This window comes from Mastigoproctus giganteus, chromosome 8, assembly GCF_048544385.1.
Source record: "Mastigoproctus giganteus isolate SK-2022 chromosome 8, ASM4854438v1, whole genome shotgun sequence".
Classification (NCBI taxonomy): Eukaryota; Metazoa; Arthropoda; class Arachnida; order Uropygi; family Thelyphonidae; genus Mastigoproctus; species Mastigoproctus giganteus.
Window position 1 is genome coordinate 151,691,478 of NC_143582.1, and position 26,136 is coordinate 151,717,613.

A 26,136-nucleotide genomic window follows, 5' to 3' on the forward strand; every position below is an offset into this window, starting at 1 on the left:
ATTATGCAAATATATTGCAAAAATACGAAGTTTTCCATCTCATCTTTGTTGGGTATATCTCAACGATCTTCTTTGGCCAATATTGTACCGAATACAAACTCAGCGAACCGAAGCCCGCTGGGATATGCCTTCGAGAAATAGTACATAAGTGGAAAATTGATCTCAACAGTACTGAAGAAAATGCACTCATGCGCTTAACTCCACGGGATAGACATCAGCTAGACATTGATATCTACTTTTTTTGGTGCTCAAAAATATCATTCCATTATCTAACTTCCAACAGTTACTTAGTAATCATGCCTCAGAACGCACTGGGAAACTTTAATTTATATGGATGGTTCTAAGTCCCAATAACATGTGGATGCATTAAACATCCGTAACGCATTTATCAAAAAGAAGTATCAAGTTTGAGTCTGTCGATAAAGCTTTTGACACAACACGGAAATTCGTCGTCCCTCAATCCTTAGGACTAAGGGAAACTACTTCTCTTCATTGCATTCTAATCAACCACTGTCAAAAAAACTTTCCCAGAAATAGCCCTTTGTTGAATTCCAGGACATTCAGGGATAGCAGGCAGCGAATGACAAAGCAGATGGCGCAAGTCAGCAAAATCAGCAGCATAATTGCCACATAAAACAATTATAGTGGTAATTGTGTCCGCTGATTATAGACCAATTATTTTCAATGACCCATGCATGGAGAAAGCAAATCCACACACATCTTAACTCCCTATCACCTATTAGCCATTGAAAATCTTCCACTCTGTACATCTATGCAAAGTTTAACTGTCAGTGAAACACATTCTTTAAGTATGTTCTCTGTTCAGAAATTCCAGGTGGCAGTTTGTAATAATCAATGCACCTACTCTTCCACACATATTAGGTAACTGTGCATACGAGGAACTGCTTTCTTTAATAGAACAAATCAACTTTGATAAACGAATCTAACAAACCATGAGTTATGTAAAACTTAGATACGATACATTTTGGCCTTCGATGCCCTTGAGTTGCGAAACCCCTTAAGCAACAGCAATTTGGGTCGCAGTTGTATTTTGAATGCAAGATGTGTAATTTGTTCATACGTGGGATTTGTATTAGCCATATGGTGCAAGAAAGCCTGAGGCTTAGGCTTATGCTGCACCAGCCCAAAAAAATTCCCGAGTTACCCTGAGAGAGAGAGAGAGAGAGAGAGAGAGAGAGAGAGAGAGAGAGAGAGAGAGAGAGAGAGAGAGAGAGATATCACCAAGAAAGAGAAGAATGATGATATCCAGCTCAGGACCCTGGGTGTGCCAAGCCCATACGAAGCTCTCTACTTTGTTTCCATTTTAAGCGTTCACATTTAAGGTTAACTTTCTTCTAGCATCGAGCGTTTGTCTTGCCAACTTGTTTAAGCCTTTCATTTCTAAAGAAGGCCGCAGTGCGTCTGTCTCAATGTGCCTTGACGGCACATTGAGTGATCACAGTCCAAAATCTGTGTGGGGGAGGGAGTGAGGGAGGGTTAAACTAACATCACCAATGACGCGGTGAATACGATTCAGCGTCGGTTGGTTGATTGCAGTTGACCATGCATGTATTTTTCACTGCGAAAGATTCAACAGGCATTACGAATGTTTCTAAGCATTCTTCCGTCTCGCTTCAAATGCTAGGAGAAAGAGTTTGCGGGAGGGAATAGTTTTTCCGATACTTGGTTTAGTATCGGAAAAACAATTTCACTTGCTTACATGTTTCTGCTTCAACCATGCACATCGGTGTTAAGAATTTCCCTATGTGATACCACCTCGTGTAATAATGATGCAATTTGTGTTGTTAATGTTCCAGCTTTTGTAAAAGTAATAACGTTGACGCTACATGTAAAATTAACTAATTTTCGTTTTAGTTAGAGGTGAATATTTTAATGCAAGAAATAAATATTTTTTCCAATTGCTGCTAATGTGTTGTATTTCTGAGATACAAGTACTTTGGAGTTTGCTATTGCTGTATCACAATCAAAATGTTATTAATCCGAAGCAGCTATCATTGGTGACTAATTATTAAATTGCTTTCATAAGTATAATAAATTTAGTTTTCTTGTACAATGTACCGCAAAAGTCAAACCCTTTTCATAGCTTTCAAGCCACGTGTACTGTTAAACACATTAAGTGCACCCTTAAGCTTTAAATTCGTGAACAAAGAGACCATTTGAAACATTGTTTCCGTGCAGATTCCATTATTGGATTGTTTCGAAGGTCTTCAAGAATTGTGAAAAATCATCTTAATTGCTCTCTAGTATAAAGTTTAGCTAGTTAAGGATTTGCGAACTACCGTTATTGAACCAGAAATGCATTTCTTATGCAGTTTACTTGCATAGTGCTTGAAGAAAACAGTAAGGTCATTCCTTTCCTGCTGCGTGAAACTCGACAACCCTAATGGTATCGTAAATAAATGTTGTTGGTAGTTGGCCACCGAAAATCAGTCAACAAACATTGCTGCATTCACCATATGTTGCTTTTCCATTTAATAGGAAAATTGGATCTCATTATTTCCTTTTTTTTTTTTTTGTAAGATAGCAACACAGTAACAATATCTTTAAGAAAAAGATTGACCTTTCTAAGTGTAGGTGTAACCGAAGAAGGCATGCAGAGTGCTTGATTTCAGCAGATGGAGACCCACAATGCAGATACTGCATGGCCTGTTTTTGAACAAGGCGATTTGACTGTGGTAGAGAAACTAGCCAGGAAGATCTGTCTTCCTATTGTGGATTTCTTATCATGGGGCTTCCTGAAGGAAAGAGCTTATTGGAACAGGCCAGATTTAAAAAAAAAAAAAAATACGTATTAATCAGGATTCTTGAAGAGCAGAGCAGTGATTACAGAAAAAAAAAAAAAAAAAACTGAGTGATTGATTGCATATTATCGGCTTTGATTTTAAATGTATGTAGTCAGGTTAGATTTAACCGATAAAATATAAATTGGTTAGTGTTGCCTGTTCGGTATTTAAATATTTTGAAGTATTTTTAATTGATTCAGTAAAAATGTTCAGATAATATTTTTTTCTTCTTTCGATACAAAAAAAAAAAAGGTATGTACTTATTTCACATAGACCTCGTTGATGTTCTTCCACACGATCACTTAATGACAGTATGGAAGAACATTTAGTTAATTAATAGAACTTCTTAATGTACCGATATTTGAGATTCAACTTGATGAAATAATAGAGGACAACCACAGGGTTAGGCAGTGCACTTCCTCATCCTTCGAGCAAACTTTTAATTCATGCTTCCTTTTAAACAACTACATTCTTACGTAATTTAATTGAATTTCGCTTAACACCACACAACTAAATGGATTATCTGAGGCGAGTACCGTCAATTAAGCTTTGCTATTATTTCATCAAGTATGAAAGAACATCAGTGAAGTCTATTGTGAAAAATCTGCTAAAAATCCACAAAACTTTGAAGACTGTTTACCAATAACTTTCGTTTTCATTTTCTCCTTCTCAGAATTCCAACAGATCCAGAATAAGGTTTCATTGCATCCAGCTTTAAGGATTGTGACCTTTCGGCATTGAAATACTTTGAATTCGTCTTTATTAAGTGACAACAAAGCCAAATTTTTTGTAGCTTTCCGCGCTCCAGCGGCAAAAAAACTTCATTCACAAGAAAAAAGTCATTTTGTACTGTTAAGATATACAAGAAAATAAAAGTGACATATTGTTTCTGAGTATTCGTGTTTGAGTATTATTTAGAGACCATTCTTATAATATTGTCCTTTAAGGCGACCGCCTGGCTGGCCTGAAAGGACAATATTATAAGGATATGGTGTACCGTTTATGAATATGCCATATTGGTAAAATTTCACAAAATTATTTTCAGCCAGTGAGGTACAATATTTTCACTCAACAATGATTTAAACTTGCCATCAGGAAATAAAATTTATCTAAATTTAATAAATTTATTAACATTTAGTTATTTAAATAAGTGAATATGTTAAAAACAAAAATAAAAATTCTGAGCAAACACTTCATGCTATGAGAGTTCAATAAAATGATTGTACTTTATAAGTAAAACAATTTCCACTATTTTGCCCAATGGATTTTAAACTGCAGTGAATACTGTAATGGTCTTAGTACTCGCAATAGAACCGCTTCTTGTATGCTACAAGTTGCTCTAGGTATTGCACTACTTTAAAACAAGGAGAGATGTCCGTGGCCAAGTTTCCAATTACTTAAAAAGATGGGACAAATAAATGATGGCATACGGAAGTATGAAACGAATTCCATATTAGCCTTTTCGTGATGTACATTTATCTCAAGTAGTGCAATGCCCAGAAACTCGTTTTATTAGGAGTTTGCTCTGTTATGAATACGAAGACCATTGCAATAGTCACAAGTTTGATCACACTTCAGCTTTTAATTTCTTATTCGATGCGTGATCCAGTCATTTTAGAAGGCCATCCCGTTTAACTGCTTTCAGAAGAGGAATCGCTAGGTTCGTGGTTCCTTTTCACGAAGTTCCATTACAGGGGAAAATATCTTCCTTCACTCCGTAAAACTTTATTTTTATCTTTTGACTTGGTTACCTCTTCAGACTTTACTTCGGAAACAAATTATGACACTTTAAGCTAACAAAGAATACCAATAAAAAAACATTACTAGATATTGAAAAATAGGCGTCATTCCTTCCAATATAAATGAACTGGATTAATGACTAGTTTCTGATTTGATGAACTTGTGTAATTTTCGTTCTGTGTCAAGAAAGTTGGTGAGAGTTGTACAAAGGTATGCGCACGTTGAGTAGCATCAAAAACTAGAGCACTTTAGTCTTCCGCCAATGTCAAAAGAAGTGGAAAGTCAAATGTCGAAGATCATTAATTTTTGCATTAATTTCTATTAGAATTCGCAAAAGGGGAATTTAATATTGTCAAGACGTCACTAGCTAGAAATTTCGGCAGAACCACAAGTATTAAGGAAATGAGGAAACAAAGAAAAAGTGGTTACATTGAATGCAACCGCTCAGCTAATAGCACATTTCTCGCTATCCAAAATAGTCCGGAAGTCGGCAACCTTTTTTAGTGAAGAGCCATTTTTGATCTAATTAAAAAAAAAGAATCCTAAGGGCCTCAGCTCAATCTGGGAGGAGGGGAAGGGAGTTTTTTTTTTAAGAAATGGAATAGAGTGAGAAGGTATTTTATTAAAAAAATATATTTTGAAATATTTATTAATACTGAAAAAACCTAACAAACATCTAATTAGGTACGAATTAACGTGACTTTCGCTGCTGAACTTCTTGAGCGAGTCTCTCAACATCAGGCGAGTATGCAGTAATTTTAATCTTTAAACATGCCGAGAGACTCGCATTTTTCAGACGGTTTCTTGATTTATTTTTAATATAGTTCATGTTCGAAAATATTTGCCCGCAGAAATTCGTCGAACCAAAAACTGAGAGTAGTCCAAACCCAAATATTTTCAAATTTATGTTTTTTTTTCTTTTTTTTTTTTTTTTTTTTTTGAGAACCCCAAACACGAGAGGTATTATAACCTATAGTACTTAGTACCGTGCTTGGGTTGGAGGTTGAGAAGACGAAAGAAGATATTTGTTGATATTGGACTTGAACTTCTGTAGATTGTAATTTTCAGGAAATACGTATGAAGGAAGGTTGTTCCAGAAAACGGCAGTTGAATGAATAAATGAGGAAGATGAAAAGTTGGTTCTGTGGATTTGAAGTTGGACAGTAAATGGATGTTGGCGGCACATGTTCGGACTGTTTTGAAAGAGAGAGCGGGAATTATAGAAGCCAATTCAGAAGAACAGTGCCCATGGAAGTATCTGTAGAAGAGGCATGCAGCAGAAACAGTGCGTCTATGAGAAAGCGAGTGGAGAGACTCTGTTAGAGATGAATCATTAATTAACTTAACTGCCCTCTTCTGAATGGAATCAAGAAGTCTGAAGTTGAATAGTCAGATGCGCAAGTGGGGAGATATTATAAAGGGGAGTTGTTTAAATAGGGGAATTAAATAATATACACACACTTTAAACCCCCCCCCCCCCACCCACAATTGTGTCCGGTAAGCTGCTCCATGCATCATACACAATTTGGTCTTGCTTTTCAACTCATCTATTGCCATCCATTTGTGTAGAATTGCAAGGGCAGCTTTTTACATCTCTAAATCCTAAATTTCAGTTTTAAGGCATTTTAGTCTTGCACTAACTCCATTTCAAATTGTGCTTCATATGGGCTAAAAAGTAAAGAGCCGCAGGTTGCCGACCCCAGCAATAGTCAGAAATTTGTAATTAGTTGAACATCTCGATAAATTTTTGAAACAGCCGATACAATTTTAATACAATAGATACAAAAATAAGGTAAGAACTGATAACATAATTAAGTTTGTCAACGTTTTCAGATGATACAAAGGTTGGCAGGATTGTTAATGACAGTAATAATCAAGATGCAACTGTAAACAAGATCTGGAAAAATTCGATAGATAGGCTGAGAAATGGCAGTTGAAGATTTAACACTGAAAAATGCAAGGTACTGCATATGGTGGTGGTAGTAGTAGTGGTCCCAAATTAACGTAACAACTGTGTTTTCCACTCGGGGCGGGGGAAAATGAAAAAAAAACCTAGAGATGATTGTGCAGTTAAATATGAAGTTATCTGAGCAGTTCTGCCAAGATAGCGCATGGAGTTTTGTCAATGATATATAGGAATTGTGCTAGCAGGATAAGGTGATTATTCCATTGTATAAGGCCGCATCTTGAGTTGTGCGTGCAGGTTGGAGGCCTCATTTTAGGAAGGATGTAGATCTGCTGGAACGGGTGCATGGGGTTTACGAGTTTTTTTTTTATGAAAACCCCAAACACGAAAGGTATCAAAATTTATAGTACTTAGTACCGTGCATGGATTGAAGGAGAAATATGGGGGGAGGGGTGCTGGAAACTTTGCTCTAGAAACTAAACATAGGTTTCACCACTTCAAGCCTCCAATAAGCAAAATGGTGGTATTACACCGGTTGATGAGAGCCATCTACCACCTAGTAAATTTTTGTGAAGGGAACAAAAAAAAGGTGCTTTTACCAAGAATGGCTTCTGTTTTGCAAATTGCACCGTCTCGAGACTACGCACTTGAGTAAGCTCAATGCTGATGGCATTCTCCCTCTTGCTCAGGCTATACATATGAGGGCACATAAATTCAAGAAGGATGGTTGTAAGATAAATGTGCGGAAATTTGCCTTCAGCCAACGGGTAGTTAATTGTTGAAACAAAATTCCATCTGTTGTGAATGGCGGTTGTTAAAATAATTCAAGGAAGAACTAGACACTGTTGCAGGATGTGGGAGTTTTTTTTTTTTCTGGTGTTTAAGCTTGGTTTTTTTGCATCATTTGCCACTACTAATATTAAAAGTAAATATACATTTCGGATATAGTTAAAAATAAAATTAGCAAAATCGGCGAAAACCAAACAAAAATAAATAAGCGCAAAGCATACCAGGATTATAAAAAGCTTTCAAAGATTATTATAACCTTGCTTTTAGTGTGATGAGAGGGGTGCTCGCCATATCACTGCTTAGGGCCTGAAGTTCAAGTGGGGGGGGGGGTGTCACTGGCCATATAGAGAATTAGGCGGTCGCCTAGGGGACCATCATACTAAATTGAAATTTATGGGGAAAAAAGATTTAGATTTCAGGTCTTGTGCGTGTACATTTCCAATCTTTTTACTCTAAGATTAAATAGGATTTTAGCGAAATCTCCCCCCCCCCCCCTTTTTTTTTGTGATATGACCTAACGCGGTTTTGATAAACAAAAACGTTTCCTGGTTACAAAAAAAAAAAAACAAGGAAAAATAAAACCTCACTCAACATTCCAGGGATTCGAGCGGCGTGGATTCCATGGTTTGCCTTTGTCACTGATTGCTCGTAGTTGTCTGGTTTATCCCTCGACAGAAGCGACCAGGACAAGACTATGTTCAAGGAAAGGTTGGGGGATAATGCGTAGGAAGTAAGGTTGTCACTCGTCCCACTTTTAGCAGAATCGCCCCAATTTTTAAAATTTTGGTCCGTGTTCTCCATCATCAATGTCCCGTTTTGGCTTACGTTCTAGAGAACGAATATGGCAGTCATTATCACCATTGTTCTTCGGACGAAACAGGCTACATGTAAATCCCTTAAAAGCAGTAATAGAATTAATTGTATTTTTTAATTAGAATTATTTCAGTACAAATTGTTTAAAATTTTTAGACTTTGTTAGAACACATCCGAAATTAATAGAAGCTACAAATGCAAACAAATTCATTTTAAATATTTGAAGTTTGTTATATTATGTAATATAATAAAATTGAACCTTTTTGCGTTTTTACTTTTGAAAGGTGACATTCCTAATCGGAAGGGGGAAAACGTAGCGAAACTACGAATTCAATGCACCCGACGTTCCAGTGGTTGTTTCCTAAATTTTCAAGTTTTGCAATTTGCCATTATACTATTTTACCTATATAAAAATAACCTCAAATCAGTGATTTGGGCATCGTTATTTCATCGTTATTTGAAACATGGACTTTATGCAGGATGAAGACCTCTATATGAAATAACTACAGTACTTTCATGAAAAACTCAATAGCATTAGAGCATTCAGTATGATGAAGACTGAATTGGAATAAAACTTCATCATAACATTAAATATTGGATGTTGGTTAATAAAAAAATATTTGTATTTTGTTTTTGACTGCCTAACAGGCGTTTAACATGTCACCTGCTGGCCAGGTCATAATACCTGAAACGAAAACCAGTGTTTTTTTTTTTTGTGAGACCCCAAACATGGGACATCAGAACCTATAGTACTTAGTACCATGCATAGGTTGGAGGGTGAGAAGATGAAAGAAGATATTTGTTGACATTAACTTTTGCTTTTGGGACTGAACTTCTATCATGTGGAATAATAGGTACGAGTAATAATTTTTAGCACTTCAATTTTATTTTGGAAGGTGTTTTTTTTTTTTATATTGATAAAATGTTTGGAGCAATTGCTATTTCTTTTGCATTGCCTTTACATTTTCAGTACTTAAGAAACTATAGGAAGCTAGATAAGAGTGTGTTGGGGACATCAAAGATTGTGTGACAAGGAGCATGTAACATGTAAATCTGGCCCTGATTGTTTTAACAGAATGGGTAACAGCCAAAAGTGCTTTTACAGAGAATCATCCAGTGGCAGAGTGGAAAATTACTTTTCTAGAATTTGCATGAGTATTTATAAATTAATAGATAAAAAATTTCATCAATTTTTATAACATTCAAGAATATAATCTGTGCTAGCTGGAAATAAAAATAAATAAAAAAATTTAACACAACTGAGTTTTAAATTGTGTAATTAGGGTAGTCATCCTTTAGAGAATCCACACTTCACCTGATGCAAAAAATACAACAATACATATAGTTGATGAAAGAATTCCTAAATATAAGTGTATAGATAGTATTTACAATACCTCCTAAGTCAAAAATTAATAAATAGGAATATTTTTAATGTGTCTTTAATGTTTTATAGTCTAGTGTTCATGCAGACTTTGGTCTGCATGAACACTAGACTATATTCTAGCTCTAAGACTTTCCAGTTTTATTAATAATTTGAAAGATTAGTGAAGCAAAACTTATTTAAATTAATGTTTAAAATTTTCCCAAAAATTGATATCATGAGAATTAAAATTAATTTTAACGCCTTGTTGGAAACTTCTAGAATGTAACACTGAAATTTAGTATCACAAAAATCACTGTTGAGTGCTTTTTTTTTTTTTAAATTTCTTTCTCACCCCCAGAGCCTAATTCTTTACGCTGCAATTTAAAAATAATCAGATTTTATTTGCAAAGTAATAATATTTATTTATTTTTTTATCAGAGGTAACCAAGTGAGTAATGATTTGAAATTACTGCAAAGTGTATTTTAAATCATAGTTATGCATGTGTGAGAGAGAGAGAGAGAGAGAGAGAGACACTAATACCATATCTGTCCATTTGCATGTAAAAACTTGACCCCCGGTGGATAGGTTTTCATGTAACTCTATTTTATTCTTTTAGAAAGTTTTGTCGAGCCATCCAAAATTTCATTAATTCAGCGGATTATTTTTTTCCGTACAAATTATATGAAAGAAAAAAATTCATAAATTAAATGTAGTTTTCATGCAGTATTGGTAGCTTTAGACAGTCCATGCATGCTTTGTGTATTATGAAGACTCATGAACATGGTGTCGCATGCAAATCGATATGTATATATAGAAATAAAAGTGACTTATAAAGAAGTATACAGGAGAAGAGATATATACAGTTGTAATTAAACTGAATGACTAAGTTTAGAGAATGTAAACTTATAGTTTTAAGTGTTCTATAAAGTTGTGAACTTGGTAATTAATTGATAAGGAGATAACCATGTTTTACTTTTCACTTCTATTCATCAAAAAAAAAATATAAAGAACAATTAAGAAAATAAAAAAAAATTAATTTAACACACCTGAAATGTAATGCATTATGTACATTAACTAACTTTTTAAATTTTATGCATCAGGTTAACACTTTCACTGCTTCTTGAACACAAATGTGCAAATTGGATTTTAGTTCACGTAGAGGGGAAACAACCCTACTTTTAGAGCTTTTCCTTCCAATTTGACAGAAGAAAAATTGGATATTTTTATTAATCAGCCATCACTGGGGACTGGTTTCTTCAGTCAGTGAGAAGAAAGCTCAAAATGTTTCTGCTTTTTCCAATCCAGATTGGCTTAATTCCATGGTTTGAAACTGTGGTCAGAAAGGTAGCAGTGAAAGTGTTAGTAGGAACATAAAAAAGGCAAATTAAATAATTTAAATGTCAGATTATCAACTTAGTCAGATCACTCATGGTTCCCAAATTGATTGGCAGGTCTGGATGTGGACTGCAACCTGCCAGTTGGTAACCTCTGCCAACATAGCCGAGTGTCAGGAGTGCAATAGCATGTGCTCTTTGAGTGAACTGGGGCTCAAGCCCATGACTGCTAAATACGATTAATGTTTATATTGATGATTTTTTTGCAAACTCCACTGACCTGGTGGTCGTGCCGGAGTATAAACAAGAACATAAACTTTTAAATTCCTGACTTTTGTGGCTATCCCAGAGTGTAAACAGAAAATATACCAACATGTCAGGGAAAGTACTAGAGAAAAGAATATCCTAGACCTCATCACACATGAATCAAATGACATAACAGGGCTGACAGTAGAGGAATCAGTAGCAGGAAGTGATCACGGAGTTCTACGGTGGATGATGACGAGAGAGGTAGCAGAAGTAAAAGTCAAAGGAATGGGTTTTAATTTCAGAAAAGGAAATTACGATGCCTTAAGGTACTATGTGGCCTCTTTTAACTGGGTAGATATCGTGCAAAAAATGAATACATTTGAACTGTGGTGCGCTTTTAAAACATTAATCACAGATGCCTTGAATGCGTATATACCATTAAAAAAAATACTCCACGAGGAGGGTTCCAAGTTGGATGAATAGTGAAGTTGCCACATTACTTGGGCAGAAAAAGGTGGCATGAAAGGTTACAGAGCAATAAAAAGTACTTAAGCCTATAACAGCTACAAGGTGATTTGTAATAGAGCCACAGAAGGGGTTTGACAGGCGAAGGCAGTTTATGAGAAATCACTAGCAAACAGAGCAAAGAGGGGGGATAAAGAATTCTTCACATATATAAATGCCAAGAAGAGCAGGACAAACCAGATCGGACCTTTACGTAAGGGAAAGGAGATAGTATTAAATACACCAGCTGCCATTGCAGATGAACTCAACAGTTATTTTGCATCGATATTTACAAATGAAAAACCTTTTGTGGCAATGGGAAATTGTGGGAGCGAAGTTAAAAAATATGTAATTAATGATATTGAAATTTCGCAAGATTATTTAATGAAAAAACTTTCGAGCTACAGACAAGTAAGGCTCCTGGAGTTGATGGAATATACCCTATAATCTTAAGGGAGGCGGCAAGCGAGTGCATTGAACCATTGAGACTAATTATGCGAGCATCACTAGACTCTGGAGAGATTCCCTTGGATTGGAAAAGTGCAAATGTATCTCCCATACATAAGGGTGGCTCTAAAAGTGAAGTTGGAAATTATCGACCTGTCAGTCTGACTTCAGTAGTAGGGAAAATCATGGAGGCAATGATCAAGGGTGGAATTCAGGATCATTTGGATCGAATTGAAATTCTCAAGGATACTCAGCATGGTTTTGTAAAGGGAAAATCATGTTTAACAAATCTGGTTTGCTATTTCGAAAGGGTCACTCACGAGCTGGATTTAGGGAATAATTTCGACATTGTTTATTTAGATTTCAGCAAAGCTTTTGACTCAGTCCCACATGAGCGTTTGCTTTATAAGCTGCAACAGGTTGGAATCACTGGGAAAATCCTTAGATGGATAGAAGGATGGCTTCAGGGCAGGAGGCAGAGGGTTGTGATAAATGGCTATTCCTCAGATTGGGTTGATGTAAGAAGTGGGGTTCCCCAAGGATTAGGACCACTGTTGTTTTTAATTTTCATAAACGACATTGATGAAGGGATAGAGGGCGTGATGTCTAAATTTGCAGATGATGTTAAAATTGGTAGAGTAGTTAATGATCACTGTCAAGCTGAGCTTCTTCAGAGAGACCTAGATAGACTTCAGGAATGGTTGCAAAAATGGCAGCTATGCTTTAATCCAACAAAGTGTAATGTATTACACTTGGGAAACAGTAATCCCAAAATAACTTATTCACTTGGTGGAGTTGAACTAAACCCAGTACTGGAGGAAAGGGACTTGGGTGTTACGATACGGTCAGACATGAAATTCTCTGAGCATTGTAAACAGGTTGCAAGGAAGGCCCATGGTGTCCTATCAATGATCTATCGAACTTTTGCAAGTAGAGATAGGGACGTGATAATCCCATTATATAAGGCTTATGTTAGACCACACTTGGAATACTGTGTTCAAGTATGGAGGCCGCACCTAAAGAAAGACATCGAGCTTCTTGAAAGGGTGCAAAGAAGGGTAACTCGCCTGGTGAGATCGGCAAAAGGGTGTCCTTATGAAGTAAGACTTCGAATATGTGGGTTGCAGAGTTTGGAAACTAGACACCTTAGAGGAGATTTGATTGAGGTATTTAAGGCTCTGAGAGGCATCAGTAAAATGAATGAGGACGAAATTTTCAAGATTATAAATTATGCTAGAACTAGGGGACATAAATTCAAGTTACGGGGGGAAATGTTTAGATTGGACTTCAGGAAGTTTTATTTTAGCCAGCGAGTTATAAATTACTGGAATAAGTTGCCTTCATGGGTGGTAGAGGCCGACAGTGTGGGGAAATTCAAAGGTCATCTGGATAGTACTTTCGGATAAGGGAAGCACATAGGATGATAGGTTTAATTTCCTTTTTTTTATTAATTATTATTATTTGTTTTGTTTTTATCATTGTTGTATTCGGATTTTTTTTTTTTTTTGGCTGGTGCAGCATAAGCTATAGGCTTTCTTGCACCATGCAGCCATTACTAATACTAATAAAAAAATAAAAAAGTACTGCTGTCAAGACAAGTATAAAAAGGTAAGGCACAGAACAGGTGCATTGTTACCATGGGTACACTGACATGTCACTGAATAGGTTAAAGTTTTATGATTAAATTTATTAATGTTAAAGTCAGGTTTGTTTTCAGTGTTTTTTTGCAAGATTTTATGGCATATGTAGGTGAGAAGATCTTACCATTTAGATAAGATTATTATCAATGGTTAAAACTAATTAAAATTGTACTTTAAAAGCAGCTGAAATGTATTCAAAGGTGGATTTAGTCATAAGCCAGAGTTTTGTGGCCTTGCTGTTTCTTTTTGTGAGGATAAAAATCTGATTATGTACCTTGGTGTCCCCTTCACCTGGTTTGGTTTAGTACTTGAGTCTAAATGTTGCCCTAATGTATTGTAAGTGATATTTCTTATATTAGCACTTGAGTATATATGATATTCTCTATTAAATGCCCAGATAACTCTAAAGGCTTCTTTTTTTTTTTTTTTGCTCTCATGTATAATTTAGGTTCTTCAGAATTGCTGTTATCATTACGTACAATAGAAGGGTTCCTTGAGAAAAATGGGGTGAAAGGAGAAGAATTAAAATTAATTGAAGATCTAATTCATTCAGAACAGTTCCAGCATACACTGAATCTGCATAACAAGATACAAGAAATTTGTTGCTTTAGTTGTCCACCTACTCCATTATGTAGTGATTCTCAGGGTGCTGCTCAAGATGTAAGTAGTAAAATTATTTCTGTGAATGAATGTGTCAGCTATAATAATTCTATATAGCTAATCTTAAGACAAACTTATGGCAAGGCTTTCTCAGACATTTTTAAAATAAATTATATAAGAGGTTAGAAAGGCACCCTGTAGCCAGGTGGCCAGGAGCAGCAGTGCGTAGCACATGCTTCTTGACTAGACAGGGTTCGAGCCCGTGACCACCAAATATGGAGGATGCAGAAAGGTCAGGGAATGACCACCGCATATCCCCAGAGCGATATAGCCTTAGTTGCTAAATGCTCCTTAAACCCCCCCCCCCCCCAAATAATAAGAGGTCAGAAGCTCTCCTTTTAGCATTAGGCTATTTCACTTGTATATTTCTAAAAAGTGGTACAGTTGTTCAAAGGAATTAATGAATATGTCCATCTACTGTGTGACTAAACATGAAGTGGGCAACCTGAATTGGGGGAAGTTATTGTCTTGGACTGGATTTTGACACATTTCAAGAAGTTAACTCCATTAACAAAATGGGCACTTCCATAGCCAGGTGGGAAGGAGCAGCAGTGCGTAGCACACACTTCTTGATTAGACCGGGGTTTTGAGCCCGTAACCACCAAATACGGAGGATGCGGAAAGGTCAAGGGAATGACCACCGCATATTCCCGGAGCAATATGGCCTTAGTTGCTAATGCTCCTAAAAACCAAATAAACAAACCATTAACAAATAAAAGCCTTGTTAAACATCACAGGAATATTATTAAAGAGGAATTCGTGTGGTGAGGAATACGCTATTGAGTATCATTTGTGTGTAATGACATTAACTTTCTATCACTTGTGCCCTCAATTTAATGCACACTTTTATGGCATCTGCATGATACCTGATTTTTGTTTAAATTACAAAAAATTAATTTAGTCCTTTTGGCGAAGGTAAAGAAAGCCTGCACGAGAAGCATGTATAAGTTTGATGAAATTTACCGGTAAAAGTACTTTGCCGTAACAGCATTTGTATTGTTGCTCGCTCGGTAAACAGACGGTGGGTGTTATCGGTCAGGAGTAGAAATTGAATCCCATGGAAGATTGAAACCCTCCCAAAGTGGAGGGGGTAACCTGACCTTTTTTCTTTAGAATCACTGGTGGATTAGTGGATAAATTGTTTATTAAGGGGAAAAAAAAAAAAAAGCCCACACGAGAAGCATGGCAAACTTCGAAAAAGTTTACCAGTGAAACTGTTACGAACATTTTTTACGATGCCAGAATTTCCAATATGATTCTGTTCGGGATTCAATTAATTAATTCAATTAGTGATTCTAAAGAAAAAAAGGTCAGGTTACCCCCCCCCCTCCACACACACTTCGGGAGGATTTCAAGCTCCCGTGGGATTCAACTTCTACTCCTGACCGATAACACCCACCGTCTGTTTACCGAGCGAGCAACAATACAAATGCTGTTACGGCAAAGTACTTTTACTGGTAAATTCCATCGAACTTTTGCATGCTTCTCATGCAGGCTTTCTTTACCTTAGCCGCCATTTTTATTGAGTTGAAAATGGTGACCTGTTAATTATGATTTGATAAATCCAATTTAAAAATATTGAATGAAAATAAACAAGAGAAACCAGTAATGATAAAGTTTTTATATAGCATTTTTTAGAATTTTAATGGTTATTGAACTCCTGGATTGAAACATAAACACTTATGAAGTCTGATAAATGCAATGTGAAGATATGTATTTTTGTCAGATGTATGTGTTCAGCTGCCGAAATTGAAATTAAAAGCAAGATTATACACCTGTTGCTGGTGTCTCACAGATGCTATGTGAGAATGGCAATTGCCTGGCATCAGTTAAACACCACAAAAAATTCTCGTAATTCATGATTTTCATGATGAATTTGAAGTTAGTCTGTAATCAAGTCACAAAAGAGGTGTTAGCCAGGCTAAGGCAGATATTAGAAGTCTCTGGCAAAGAAAAGTAGCGAAGACTTCTATTCTTATATTAACAGTAGAAGGAAGGGATTGAATCACATTGGGACATGATGTCAATGGGTTAACTGTTTTTGACCCTGCTCAGTTTGAGGACAAATTGAATAGGTATGTTCCTTCCATCTACATTCACACATGAGGAATTCTTTAGGGAAGGAGATGCCAGAAGTTTATCAAACTCCAATGGGGAGCTAAATAACTTGGTGATAATTGAAAGGAAAGTGGAAGAGAAATTGTTAAAGCTGAACACTAAAAAAAAAAAAAAAAAAAAACCCCAGCTGGGGTGGATGGAATCCATCTGATGATATTATGAGGTAAGCTTTTAGCCATCATTATGAGAGCATCCTTGAATTTAGGGAAGGTCCTTATAGACTGAAAACGTGCAAATGTATCCCCAACTCATAAAGAGGAAAAAAAAAGGTGGCATGAGAAGTCATGAACCTGTTAGCTTAACATCTGTTCCAGGGAAAATGGAGTCACTGGTTAATGAAGTAGTGCAAGACCATCTGGACAGGAATGCAGTTATACTGCAGTTACAGCATGGATTTGTTAAGGGGTGGTCTTGTCTAACCAATCTGATAGGTTACTATCATGCAGTGACCAAGGAATTGGATGAAAACAATGATTTTGATATCATATACTTTGATTTCAGGAAGGCTATTCATACTGTTGCACATAAAAAAAACAAAAACTGCTTTATAAACTGGAATAATGTGGCATTAGGGGCAAGTTACTGCTATGAATAAAGGGGTGGTTATTAGTGGGCACTGCTCTTTGTGGAGTGTGACTTCACTAATATGTGAAGTCACCCAGGGTTCAGTGCTGGGGCCCACTGTTTTCAAAATTTATTAATGATATTGATATCAGGCTTAATGTCAAAGTTTGCAGATGATACAAAGGCAGGGTGGTTAATGACAGTTATCAGGGTAGCTACTGCAACAAGATCTAGGAAAATTGGGTCAATGGGTGGAGAAATGGCAGTTGATATTTAACATTGACAAATGCAAGGTACTGAACCTGGGTTATCAGTGATTACACCCAGGGTAATAGAAAATGAAAAAGGCCTGGGAGTAATTGTGCAGTCAGAGATGAAATTCTCTGAGAAGTGCAGACACGTGCAAGAACAACTCATGGGGTTTTGTCAATGATATACAGAAACTTTGCTAGTAGGGTAAGAAGATGATTATTCCTTTGTACAAGGCAATGGTTAGGCTTCATCTTGAGTATTGTATACAAGTCTGGAGGCTTCACTTTAGGAAGGTTGTAGGTCTGCTATAACAAGTGCAGAGAAGAACAAATGGGAGAAGACAAAGTGGTAATCAATGGACACTGCTCTTCATGGACTAATGTTATTAGTGGAGTTCCCCAGGGGGTCTGTGTTGGGTCCATTGTTCTTTCTGTATTTATCAATGATATTGATGAAGATATATCAGTCTTAATGTCCCAGTTTGCAGACAACACTAAGGTTGGTAGGGTTGTTAGTGACAGTAAGGATGGTACGCTACTGCAACAGGATCTAGAAAAGTTGAGCAGATGGGCTGAGAGGTGGCAACTTAAGTTTAACATTGACAAATGCAAAGTACTGCATATGGGTAGAAGTAGCCCCAGAGTAACATACCAATCGTGCACTACTACACTTCAGGATAGTGGAGAATGAAAAAGACCTGGGGGTAATTGTGCAGTCAGATATGAAGTTTTCTGAGCAGTGCAGATAGGCTGGATGAGTAGCTCACTGGGGTCTTGTCAATGATATGTAGGAATTTTGCTAGCAGAGAAAAAGTGATTATCCCCTTGTACATGTGTATGAGGCAATGGTCAGGCCACACCTTGAGTACTGCGTACAGGTCTGAAGGCCTCATTTTAGGAAAGATGTTGAGCTACTAGAATGAGTATAGAGAAGGGAAACGAGATTAGTTAGTGGAACAAAGGGTTGCTATTATGAAGATAGGTGTAAGTTCTGCAAATTGCAGCATCTGGAGACTAGACACCTGCAAGGTGATCTGATTGGGATGTATAAGGCCTTGAATGGTTTGAGCAAGCTTAATGCTAATGGATTCTTCCTCTTGCACTGATTCTGCACCTGAGGGGGCATAAATTCAAATTGAGGAAAGATGGTTGTAGAATAGATTGCCGGAACAAGCTTCCATTTGTCATTGTGGAAGTTAACAGCCTTAAGTAAATTCAAGGCTGAACTAAACACACGTTTGGAGTGAAAGGATGGGGGGAATGAAAACTTTTTTTTTTTTTTTTTGGCTGATGCTAAATAAAATTGCTTTCTTGCCTGTTCTAAGGTCTGGAGGCCTCACTTTAGGAACGATGTAGATCTGCTAGAACAGGTGCAGAGAAGGGTAGCCAGATTGGTGAAAGGAACAAAAGGGTGCTCTCACCCAGAAAGGCTTCAGTCCTGCAAATTGCAGCTTCTGGAGACTAAGGCACCTGCATGGAGATTCGATCGAGGTGTTTAACGCCGTGAATGGATTAAGTAAGCTGAATGTGAATGGCATTTTTCCTCTTGCTGCGATTACACACATTGAGGAAGGATAGTTGCAAGAATAGATGTGTAGAAGTTTGCCAGCAGGTGGTTGATTGTTGGAACAGGCTTCTATCTGTTGTGGAAAAGGATTGTTTGAATAAATTTAAGGAAGAACTAGACAAATTCTTGTCTACTTCTTCCTTTTTTTTATTTTTATTTATTTGTTTATTATTTTTTTGCTGATGCAAAATAAGCTTGCTTTCTTGTATCATTTGGCACTATTACTGCTATTATTTAAAATTGAAAACAGAAGATACTGTATATACTATATAGCATAATAGTTTTCTGTGTAGCCAATTAGAGAATACTGGTGGTCAAACATGCATGGGAGGATTTGATTTAACTTACAAGTTTAGGAGGAAAAGAAATTTATAAAAATGGCATCTGTCAGTTGCCATACTAGCAAAGAAGGTTAAGTGATAATTAAGGAAATCAAATAGTGCCTTTCTTCCAGAATAAAATTCCAAAATTTTATTTTGGTCCCCATAAAGTTTATCCTTTTGACTTTGAATTTATATTTCTGTATCCTTTTATATACATAAATAATTCCTGTGTTCCAAAGTTATTGAAATTTAATAAATTAAATTATTAAAAATTAATTTCTTCACTTTTATTTAAATTTGGCAAATAATTGTTGAATGCTGTATAACTATGAAAAAAAAAAAAAATTGAATTCTAGCAGCTTTAAAAGTAAAATAATCACTTTCATCAATTGAGAACCACTTAGTAATGGTCTCTTATATACTTTTTAAATTCAGCTAGTGAACTTCCTACAGGAATATGCTTCTGACGATGCTGCTGAATTAGTAGATATACTCAACAAGTATGATTTTCAAGGTCTTCTTTATAGTCATGACAAAATAGCTGAAAGGCAAGGTCCATTAGTAGTGTCAGTATCTCCCGATGAGGAACTACTGGACAGGGCATCACAGTATGCTGAAGAGAGTGTCAAAATAGTACGGATAGATAAAACTAGTGAACCTCTGGTATGTATATTTTAGCATCTGCAATTGGTTTAGTATAGATTTGGCATGTAGCTATCATTCTTTTTTTTTTTTTTTTTTTTTTTGATGAAATAACAGCAGTCACTGGTTACTTAGAAATATGAGGTGTTACCTAATATTTATGTGAATGGTAATGTAAAAATGTTATTGATAATGGTAAGTGAATTTTCCAGCTAGGTGGTAGTAGAGTATATGCTGTAGTAGCTTTCCTCATTTTCAGCAATTCTTTGCCTGCATTAGTCAATGCAAGCAATGCTACTGAACATAATGTTTGTGTCTCTTATTAGTGGTTCAAAAGAAATATTTGTAACAAGTTTTATTATTATTATTAGACGTATAGCGCAAGGAAGCCTGAAGCTTATGCTGCACCAGCCAAAAAAATTTTCAGAGGGGGGGGGGAGGAAATCGTCAAAAAAAAGAATGATGATATCTAGCTCAGGACCCTGGTTATGCCAAGCCCATATTCACCAGATGTGAGCCCCTGGGGATTTGGTTCAAGCTTGGTAATGCAGCTTCAGAAATTCATAACTTGTGATAAGCAATCTTTAGAGAAGATATATCTTATGAAAAGTAAGTGTTTGGTGTTGGTGTCAACATTCTGTCCAAGAATATTGGGTAGTTCTAACCACCCTTTTCTTCAAACTTTACTCCCAATGACTTCTTGTTTCCAAGCATAGAATTAAAGTTCAAAGGCAAGAGTATGAGACAAAGCAAAAATTGTAGGACAAACTTGACAGTTATAAAAAAGAATTTGTGCTTTCAATGAGAGAATATCTGGGTTTGCTGTATTAAATCCCAAGGGAATGCTTTGAAGGCCTCATGATGCAAAATTAGATGAGTGTATTAATCTTTGTTTCCTATTCATTCTCATAATTTTGAGTAGCACCTCATTCATTTAGCCAATTTTCTTAATTATATTTTGTTACCTACCTGTGAAGTCAGAATTGTTAGAAGTATTTTAAAGCACACCTTGATAATGAGTAATATCGTTAAATTTAAATAGCAAAATTATCAATGCGGTAAAATGGGTTTAATAAAATAAGGCTTGTATGGTTGATAAACATGATAATTTTAACCCATTCAGTAGTACATGGGCTTGCAGTAGGGACTCTTCTGCTAGTTGTTAGAGTGAAGTGAGTCTATGGATTGAGTTTGTTCATGGAATTTAAGTTTTGCAAAAATGAAAACTTTTAAGTACAAACTCTTAATGTTAATTTGTGTGTATTGCACCTAGCATTAAAATGAAATTATTTTAAGAAAAAAAAATTACTTTTTTGTGATATTCTGTATGTCTGTTTATTGATTGATTCAGTTTCACCTGCTTATAGATTGCAATTCCAGAAAATTTCAGTTTTGGGTCCAACAAGACATCGGAAAACTGAGGCTAATAATTGTAATCACCAATTTTGAAATTTATTTTCATGCTCTCATCTATTGACTGTCAGTTGTAAATACGGGTATCAAATAGCAGTATATACTGGAAGGTTAAGACAGTTTGTTCATTAATGGAGAAACTTTTGAAACTTACTTCAGTTTAAGCACATTTTTAGCTAGAAATTGTGCATAAATTGTAAAGAACAATATGCAACTTAATTTATACAAAAATATCATTTGTTCTGAGTTTTGATATATATCTGTTAACAAACTGGTATATAATATCACAATGACAAAAGAAATTAGCATTATACAGTAATTACACTTCACAGAAATACCATCATATTGAAACTGTTATGTATGGCATCTGACTAAGAGCATATATCACCTAAACTCTGAATGATATTGGCATTTAGCACAGTAGATAAAAGTGAGACTTGATCCACCCCCACCCAAGTCATACAGCTGGGGAGCAGGGTTCTGTGATTTGGTCTCCAAGAATACTACTGGCTCTTAATATCAGTTTGATATGCACTTCTGTAATACATGCAAATGTTGCCAAAACATAAAATGTTCAGTTGTAACCAAAATATTGATACCAGAGAAAGCCAATGATGCCATTGGATTCAGCAAACAATATATATCAGGAACAGTAAGTTATAAACAAACTTTTTTTTTTTTTGTTATGTACATAGTGTAATAAATAAGTTAAATTCTTGGAGAAGTCATTTGTAGGAATAACTAATCAGTTTAAAAATTGGTACACTCCACAAATATTTTGGAAAAAAAATTTTCAAGTTTATTGAAAATAGATGAAAAGTAGAAAAGTTTTTACAAAAACTATTCTTGTAATCTAACCTGTTTTATATCAAATATTGAGTGTTTGGTGTGACATAAACACTGGGAAAGGGAAAATGAGAGTAGGAGTATATTATAGGCCTAGTGATGCTGATGAGTATAATGAATAGTTGTGTAGAGAAATAGAATGGGCCAGTAAATCAGAATGTCTTGTAATGGGGGATTTTAACTTTCCAGATATTAACTGGAACTTGTGGGTTGGTCACTTGCACACTAGCAAGACTTTTGTGGATTTATTGGAGGATCGTTTTCTACAGCAACATGTTTGAGGGGCAACCAGAGGGAGTAATACCCTTGATCTTGATTATCAGCAGTGATGATGCATGCATTAGGAATTTGCAGATAAACCACTAGGTGACAGTGATCACATTATACTGATGTGGGATTTACTTAAAGAGGTAACTACCATCAAGGGTAAAGGGAAGGGTTTTAGTTTTCGTAAAGGTGACTACAGCGGTCTTGGACAGTTTTTAAATTCTATAGAGTGGGATCAACTGATGATGTTACCAACGGGGAATTCTAAGTGGGAAGTCTTCAGGGACTTAATCTTGGAGGCTACTAGGCTTTTCATACCAACTAAGAAATACTGTTCAAGGTTCAAGCCTAAATGGATGTCGGATGAATTAATGGGGCTCGTGGCAGAGAAGAAAAATGCATGGTATGCATATAAATTATCAGACGACAAAGAAGCCTATGACAGATATAAGCTGTAATCAAGTTAGGAAGGCAAAGACAGATTACGAGAAATCTTTGGTAAAGGATGCAATGAAACACAGCAAAGAGTTCTTTACTTACGTAAACTCTAGAAGAAAGGGGGATGAATCAGATTGGTCCACTTAACATAGATGGTTCGACTATTGATGACCCTGCTGAAGTAGCTGATAAACTGAATGAATATTTTGCATCGACATTCACACATGAAGAGTTATTCAAGGAGGGGAATGCCAGAAATATATCAAATTCTAACAGGGAACAAAGTGGAGAAGAAATTTTTGAAGTCAAACTTAAAAAACAGGCAGATGGAATCTATCCAGTTATAATGCAGACAGTAAGGGAAGTAAGCAAACCCTTAGCCATAATTATAAGAGCATCTTTAGAGTCAGGGGATGTCCCCATGGACTGGAGATGTGCAAATGTATCCCCAATTCACAAAGGGGGTTCAAAGGGTGACATAATTATAGACATGTTAGTTTAACTTCTGTTCTGGGGAAAATAATGGAGTCACTTGTTAAAGAGGTGATACAGGATCACCTAGACAAGACAGCAGCAATAGTTCAGACACAGCATGGGTTTGTTAAGGGGAAGTCTTGTCTGACCAATTTACAGTAGCCACTGGCAGAGGTGAAAGAGATCCTTGCACTGCTTCTATTGGAATGAGCAGAAGCCTGAAAAACAAGATGCAGGATATTTCAGAGACTGCCGGGAGTCATTGCGGTACAAGTAAACACATGGGTTGTGTTAGGGTAGCTAAGAATAGAAATAGGTGCATGTATACTTGCGTGTACACCAATGCTAGGAGTTTAGTAAATAAATTTGATGAATTTGAGGTATTGCTCAAAACATTAAAGGCAGATATTGTTGGGATATCAGAGACGTGGTGTCACACAGATATAAGGAATGCAGAACTGGAATTTGGGGAGTACAACGTCTACAGAACGGATAGGAAGGGAGGAGGGGTTATGCTATTAGTTAAGAAATACATAAAATCCAAGGAAGTGAAGCCAGTGGACATTGCTGGACAGTGCAGTGTCGAGTCAGTTTGGTGTGACATAAGCATTGGGAGATCAAAATTGAGAGTAGGAGTGTGCTATAGGCCTAATGACTCTGATGAGTATAATAAGAAACTGTACGGGGAAATAGAGTGGGCCAGTAAATCAGAGAGTCTTATAATGGGAGATTTTAATTTCCCAGATATTGACTGGAATTTGGGGGCTGATCACTAACACACTAGCAAGGCTTTTGTGGATTTATTGGTTGATTGTTTTCTACATCAGCATGTTTGTGAGGCAATTAGAGAGAGGAATACTCTTGATTTGATTATCAGCAGTGATTCTTCATGCATTAAGAATCTGGAGATAAATGAACCACTAGGTGGCAGTGATCACAGTGTACTGAAGTGGGATTTACTCAAAGAGGTAACTACCATTAGGGGTAAAGGGAAGGGTTATTGCTTTCGTAAAGGCGACTATGATGGACTGAGACAGTATTTAAATTCTATACAGTGGGACCAACCGATGATGTTACCAACAGCAAATGCAAAATGGGAAGCATTCAAAGAACTTATCTTGGAAGCTACTAGGCTTTACATACCAACTAAGAAATATTGTTCAAGGTTTAGGCCTAAATGGATGTCAGATGAACTGATGAGGCATATGGCAGAGAAGAAACATGCATGGGATACATACAAATTAACACATGACACAGAAGCCTATGATAGATACAAGTTGATCTGTAACCAAGTTACAAAGGAGGTTAGGCAGGCGAAGGCAGATTACGAGAAATCTTTGGCAAGTGATGCAAAGAAAAACAGCAAAGAGTTCTTTACTTATGTAAACTCTAGAAGGAAGGGGATGAATCAGATTGGTCCACTTGATATCGATGGGTCAACTGTTGATGATCCTGATCAGGTAGCTAACAAACTAAATGAATATTTTGCATCGACATTCACACATGAGGAGTTATTTAGCGAGGGGAAAGCCAGAGGTGTATTCAACTCTAACAGTAAGCTAGAGAATCTTGTAATAACTGAGAGTAAAGTGGAGGAGAAATTGTTGAAGATAAACACAAGAAAGGCACCCGGGGCGGATGGGATCTATCCAGTTATATTAAAGGAGGCAGCAAAGGAAGTAAGCAAACCCTTAGCCATAATTATAAGAGCTTCCTTGGACTCAGGGGAGGTACGCACAGACTGGAGATGTGCAAATGTGACCCCAACTCACAAAGGAGGATCAAAGGCTGACACAAGTAATTATAGACCTGTGAGTTTAACTTCTGTTCCAGGAAAATTAATGGAGGCACTAGTTAAAGAAGCACTGCAGGATCATTTAGACAAGACTTCAGTTATAGCTCGGACACAGCATGGTTTTGTTAAGGGGAAGTCTGGCCTGACCAATTTAATTGGATACTATGATGCAGTCACAAAGGAACTGGATGCAGGGAATAACTTTGATATTATATACTTGGATCTTACAAAGGCTTTTGATACTGTTGCACATGGAAGACTGCTGCACAAATTGGAGAAGTATAACATTGGAGGCAAATTGCTGCTGTGGATAAAGGGGTGGCTGAGGGGAATAAGACAGAGAGTGGTAATCAATGGACACTGCTCGTCGTGGACTAATGTTATTAGTGGAGTCCCTCAGGGGGCTCAGTGTTGGGTCCATTATTGTTTTCTGTATTCATAAATGATATTGATGATGGTATATCAAGCTTAATGTCGAAGTTTGCAGACGATACAAAGGTAGGCAGGGTTGTCAAGGACACTACTGACACTATGCTGCTTCAACAGGATCTGGAAAGGTTGAGCAGATGGGCTGAAAGGTGGCAAATGAAGTTTAACATTGACAAATGTAAAGTACTACACATGGGGAAACAGCAACCCCAGAGCAACGTATCAACTCTGTGGTACTACACTGACAGTGGTAGAGAATGAAAGGGACTTGGGGGTGGTTGTGCAGGCAGATATGAAGTTCTCCGAGCAGTGCAGACGGGCTGCAAGAGTAGCTCATGGTGTATTGTCAATGATATATAGGAATTTTTCTAGCAGGGATAAGGAGGTGATTATTCCCTTGTATAAGGCAATGGTCAGGCCACACCTAGAGTATTGTATACAGGTCTGGAGGCCTCATTTCAAGAAGGATGTAGAGCTGCTGGAACGAGTACAGAGAAGGGCAACAAGATTAGTGAATGGAACAAAGGGGTGCTCTTACGAAGAAAGGCTCAAGTTTTGCAAATTACAGTGTCTGGAGACTAGGCACCGGCGAGGTGATCTGATAGAGGTGTATAAAGCCTTGAATGGTTTGAGCATGCTCAATGCTGATGGGATTCTTCCTTTTGCTCAGAATAATTACCTGAGAGGGCATAAATTCAAATTGAGGAAGGACGGATGTCGGATAGATGTGCGGAAATTTGCCTTTAGCCAGCGGGCAGT

At 36.7% G+C, this 26,136-nt stretch overlaps 1 protein-coding gene across 4 annotated transcripts in view; it reads left to right on the forward strand.

Moving 5' to 3' along the window:
- LOC150081922 (protein PALS1-like) overlaps positions 1–26,136 on the forward strand; it is a 262,311-nt gene that overhangs the window by 165,103 nt on the left and 71,072 nt on the right. For 3 of the 4 annotated variants that reach the window (XM_090378985.1, XM_090378987.1, XM_090378988.1), the window contains 2 exons: positions 14,039–14,250; positions 19,509–19,736. In XM_090378985.1, coding sequence (XP_090235111.1) covers positions 14,039–14,250; positions 19,509–19,736 — 440 coding nt within the window. The remainder of the gene's footprint in view (positions 1–14,038; positions 14,251–19,508; positions 19,737–26,136) is intronic. The other variant, XM_090378986.1, reaches the window with a different exon arrangement.